General features: G+C 38.6%; 1 protein-coding gene across 1 annotated transcript in view; it reads left to right on the forward strand.

Annotated features, from left to right (window-relative positions):
* Nucleotides 1-5,421, forward strand: part of SLC44A5 (solute carrier family 44, member 5) — a 432,423-nt gene that overhangs the window by 397,020 nt on the left and 29,982 nt on the right. The window contains exon 11 of the mRNA XM_010849416.1: nucleotides 990-1,102. Coding sequence (XP_010847718.1) covers nucleotides 990-1,102 — 113 coding nt within the window. The remainder of the gene's footprint in view (nucleotides 1-989; nucleotides 1,103-5,421) is intronic.

Raw genomic sequence — 5,421 nt, forward strand, 5'->3', positions numbered from 1 at the left:
GTGATGGACAGGGAGGCCTGGCGTGCTGCGATTCATGGGGTCGCAAAGAGTCGGACATGACTGAGCGACTGAACTGAACTGAACTGAACTGAAAGATAACATCTAAAGACAATAGGCTCGGTAACTGTGCCAGGCTGTCTGTTGCTATTTGGAAATGTGCAGATATCACCAGCAATGTTAGGTCTTAATAGAGGCATCAGCCAAATTTCCAATTTTAGTGAGTTGTCTTTGATGAAATCACTTAGAAAAATCCAATATGACTTTAACCTGGATATATAGTGAGGTTGGGAAGAAGTACCTCCAGTACTCAATCAAACCCCAGGAAGAAATTAAAACAAGGAAAATAGTCATGTTCTTGATTGCTTGATAAAGTCACATGGCCCAGGAGACACAGAGGCCTTATCCCGGCTCCAGATAATGGCCCACAGATCACTGGGGATCTGAAATAAGTGTCTGGTGATGTTAGACATCACAAATGATTAGAGATAATTAGACCAGAATGATAATGGCTACAAAATCATGGATTCAGGAACTGTGTAGGACAATTATTTAGCTTGTCTTTCTGCCCTAAGATTGTTTTCTTACTGCTAGTTATATCACATACGGTTTTCATTAGTGACCAGGTATCTAGAGCTGCAGTAACGTCTCATGGATATGCTTTGTTGCTTATTACTTGGTGCATAAGTATGAAGGAAAAAAATAGGACTGCGGCAGATAGGAATTGTGATTTTTCCTGAAACAACTATGGACACAGAATTTGCATTTACCTAGGCCCCAAAAATGATTCATTTATCAAGTTCTGATGATCCTATTGTTTCCCTTGAAAGTCTTAACAGAAAGAATTGCTTATACTTTTTAATGTCATAAATGTTTCTACAGTCAGATAAAATAATCGAGAATTATTTTGAATAGAAATAAGTGTTGTCTTGCTATGTTTGGTATGTTTAGCACACTGGCCCCCTACGTTTGTTGTGCCTTTTATCCTCCAGTGGCCTGACTATCGCCATGTTCCTCAGTTGGATGTTTGTGATGCTCCTGAGGTTCACAGCTGGATTGCTTTTCTGGATCTTCACCTTTGGTGTGATTGGAATCATAGCTTATGGTAGGTATCCACCCATCTTAAAATCACCAAATATCAAAATAATCTTTTTCTTTTCAGTTGCCATTGTCAATAACCAGAAAGCATTTTACTTCGAGTGAATTTAATCCTTCTTTACTGTCTTCCTAAAGGTGTTAAATTGAGAAAAATTACTTAATTCTGCATACAGTGTCTCTGTTACTTCTTTCTTCTTTATCCTGGTGGGGGTAAGTGCTATCAAAATATTCTTCTCTTTTTCTCTACAGTCTTTGATCTCATATCTCATGAGTATTAAGGAGGAGGTGAAAAGAATCCCATTTAGGTTAATGAAAACTATTTCAGACAGTTTCTTTTAGTCTTTTTACTTTTTATCTGATCAAAGGCCCAGGTCTGCATAGTTATAGATGTGTGATCGATCTATTTTTCTCTTTCAACTTAGGACTTTTAATCCAGGTACTGTCACACACTTTAATAATTGGCCAGTACTCCATAATGGGCCATCACCCTCTAGAGGCAAGTATTCTGAATTACACTTATTGGATGGAGAGTTACTTTACTTCTAGGTTGAGCTCTAATTATTAACTCAGTTCTGCCAAATGCAGTACAGGTGAAAGGCGAACATTAAAAAAAGAATTGGGCTTCCCTGGTGCCTCAGATGGTAAAGAATCTGCCTACAATGCAGGAGACCTGGGTTTGATCCTTGAGTTGGGAAGATCCTCTGGAGAAGGAAATGGTTACCCACTCCAGTATTCTTGCCTGGAGAATTCTATGGACAGATGAGCCTGGTGGGCTACAGTCTACAGGGTCGTAAAGAATCAGTGAACAGTATAGCACTTCTTCTCAGCCTTCTAATAAACATATGAGCCAGTATATGAATGTTTGAGAGGTTTCTATTCAAAAGAATGATTTTCCTACAACACCATTTACATCGACAATGAGACTTTTATAGTCACAGATACCAAAATAACACTATCTTGTTTCTGTCACCCAAAGAAGAGCTTTACACATATCAGTATAAGAATGTAGAATACCCAAAATCTGTAGTTAGCTTGAGTTCCAGTCCTGTCTCCATAATGTAACTGGAGGACTTGGAAAAGTTTCTGAATGATTATCAACACAATAATGGTATCTCCATCATACCATTACTGTGAGAATTGAATGAGACAATGAATATAAAGCTCTTAGAACAGTCCCTGGAGAAGGCAATGGCACCCCACTCCAGTACTCTTGCCTGGAAAATCCCATGGGTGGAGGAACCTGGTAGGCTGCAGTCCATGGGGTTGCGAAAAGTCGGACACGACTGAAGTGACTTAGCAGCAGAACAGTCCCTGGAACACAGTAAACACTCAGGATGTCTTGGGTTATTGTTATTATCGTGCTTGTTATCCTCACTGAGTTTCTCAACAGTTGTTTAGGTGACTCCATGTATCATTCCTTATCTGTTCATGCTGTGCAGCCGCCCATGAACCTCATGAAGGAACATAAGAATTGCTGTCTCCTAATCTGAAACTCCCAAGAAAACTTTTTGTCAAAAAGCCTTTGTTTTCTTCCTCGGAGCTCAAAGTATCCCATGCCCTTTTCTGTCTTAGAGTTTGGGCATGTGAACAATTCTCATTGATTATAAAAAATTAAGAGTTACATAGGGGATAGCCATATAATGCCATGGTTATAAATATGTATTTGGAATTTGGAAAAAGCACAGTTCTCTGCAAGTATATAGTTCTCTATTTCATAGTTTCCTCAACTGTATAACAGGAATCTCTGAGTGTTAAATAAACAATGTATATAAAGTACTTAGAGAGCCACCATAATAATTGTTCAATAAATGGTATTTATTGTTTTATTATTATGCAGGAATATTATTAAGGAAAGAGGACTTGAAGCCCAGGGAACATATTTTTAATGACAAACACACACTAGGACAGGAATGAGATAGGAATAGAAAAATAAATTGGAAAATTACTGCTGAGACTTTCACATCCACCAGTGTGAAGGAACTAAATAATCTGAAGGGTCCTTTTGCTATGAAATGATGGCATATTATATTGTATTGTTTTATTTAGTTTTTTCATGAGCTTATTAGAAATGAAGTATCCCAGAAAGCAAAACCATTTTCAACCCACAAGCTAAAAAGTGGGGAACTGAGCAGGAGGCTCATGTGAGATTATGGGTAGATCATACCAGTGCTACAATCAGGAGACTCAGAGCCAGCAGAGGAGTAGAGGGTCAGGCCTGAAACTCCTGGAGTAGGTGCTGGATCCTGGAAAACGCATAAAGTGACCCTAGTTTGGTAGTACCCTTTGGTTGCCAATAGAAATAAATATGAATCCTCTCTAGATGGAAGCACCTTCAATTCAGATCACCAGGTTTCAACAGATTAAAATGAACAATGTATGAGTTGCAATCAAAGATTTCCAAACATGTATGGAAATGGTCTTTTGCAAGAAACAAAACAAACGACAAGCCTCAGATTGAGGTCGCTAAGAGATTCAGAAATGGACTGATACAGAACATGAATTAATGTTTAAGAATTAAAAATACAACTAAAAAATAAGAAATCATCAAAAATATTTAGGCATACATGAAGATGAATCAAATAGAACTTTTCAAAACAAAGCAATAAAGTGTTATATTCAAAATTAAATAAGTTAAATAGTAAAATAGATAATTAATGAACTGAAAGATGAAACTCTGAATTAATTACCCAAAATACAGCAGAACATGAACAAAGGACAAAATATGATTCTGTACTTAAGAGAGATAGAGAATAGATTGAGAAGGGCCCAACATGTATCAGCATATTTGAAAGGTATTGACTGAGAATTTTCTAGAACTGATGAAAGATATAAATTCAAAGATACAGGAAGCTCTACCAAGAAGAATAAGGGAAATGACATCCATATCTAGTCGTACATTTTCCCATTTATTCATTCAACAAATATCAGTTGTGCAGCTGCTATGTATAGGCACTATTCTAGGCTCTTGAGAAAGAACAGTAAACAAAAAGACAGAAGTTCTTACTCTTTTGATGCTCATAACCTAAGCGAATTATCTATTAGAAGGTGATACTTGCCACAGAAAAAAGAAATAATGGACACTGAAGGGGGATTGAGAGCATCATGGTAGGGCAAGGAGTACAAATTGCAGTATTAGTAGAGGAGGCATTTTTGAGAGGAGATCCAAGAAAACACTTGAAGGAGAAAATGGGATTAGCCCCTGGAGATACAGGAGAAGTTCCAGACAGTAAGTACAGTTAGAGCAAAGTCTTAAAGATGGGAGCATGTTGAAGAAATGGTTAGAATGCTTACATGGATGAGTGTACCAAATAAACAGGAGATTAGGAGATATGGACTTTCTGGAGGGCCAGAGACTTAGATTATTTTTACTCTGAGTGAAGTAGGGAGACAAAGTAGGGTTTTGAGCAGAGGAGAGATGTGAAATGATCACGACTTTAGTCCCTGGTGGCTCAGACAGTAAAGAATCTGCCTGCAAGGAGACTTGGGCTCAATCCCTGGGTCAGGAAGATTCCCTGGAGAAGGAAATAGCAACCCATTCCAGTATTCTTGCCTGGAGAATCCCTTGGATGGAGGAGCCTGGCAGGCTTCAGTCCACACAGAATTGGATACAACTAAAGAAAAACCTCTATTTCTGCTTTATTGACTATGCCAAAGCCTTTGACTGTGTAGATCACAATAAACTGTGGAAAATTCTGAAAGAGATGGGAATCCCAGACAACCTGATCTGCCTCTTGAGAAATCTGTATGCAGGTCAGGGAGCAACAGTTAGAACTGGACATGGAACAACAGACTGGTTCCAAATAGGAAAAGGAGTTCGTCAAGGCTGCATATTGTCACCCTGTTTATTTAACTTATATGCAGAGTACATCATGAGAAACGCTGGACTGGAAGAAACACAAGCTGGAATCAAGATTGCCGGGAAAAATATCAATAACCTCAGATATGCAGATGACACCACCCTTATGGCAGAAAGTGAAGAGGAACTAAAACGCCTCTTAATGAAAGTGAAAGTGGAGAGTGAAAAAGTTGGCTTAAAGCTCAACATTCAGAAAATGAAGATCATGGCATCCGGTCCCACCACTTCATGGGAAATAGATGGGGAAACAGTGGAAACAGTGTCAGACTTTATTTTTCTGGGCTCCAAAATCACTGCAGATGGTGACTGCAGCCATGAAATTAAAAGACGCTTACTCCTTGGAAGGAAAGTTATGACCAACCTAGATAGCATATTCAAAAGCAGAGACATTACTTTGCCAACAAAGGTCCGGCTAGTCAAGGCTATGGTTTTTCCTGTGGTCATGTATGGATGTGAGAGTTGGACTGTGA

The sequence above is a fragment of the Bison bison genome, unplaced genomic scaffold (genome assembly GCF_000754665.1).
Source record: "Bison bison bison isolate TAMUID 2011002044 unplaced genomic scaffold, Bison_UMD1.0 scf7180017864283, whole genome shotgun sequence".
NCBI classification, from domain to species: Eukaryota; Metazoa; Chordata; class Mammalia; order Artiodactyla; family Bovidae; genus Bison; species Bison bison.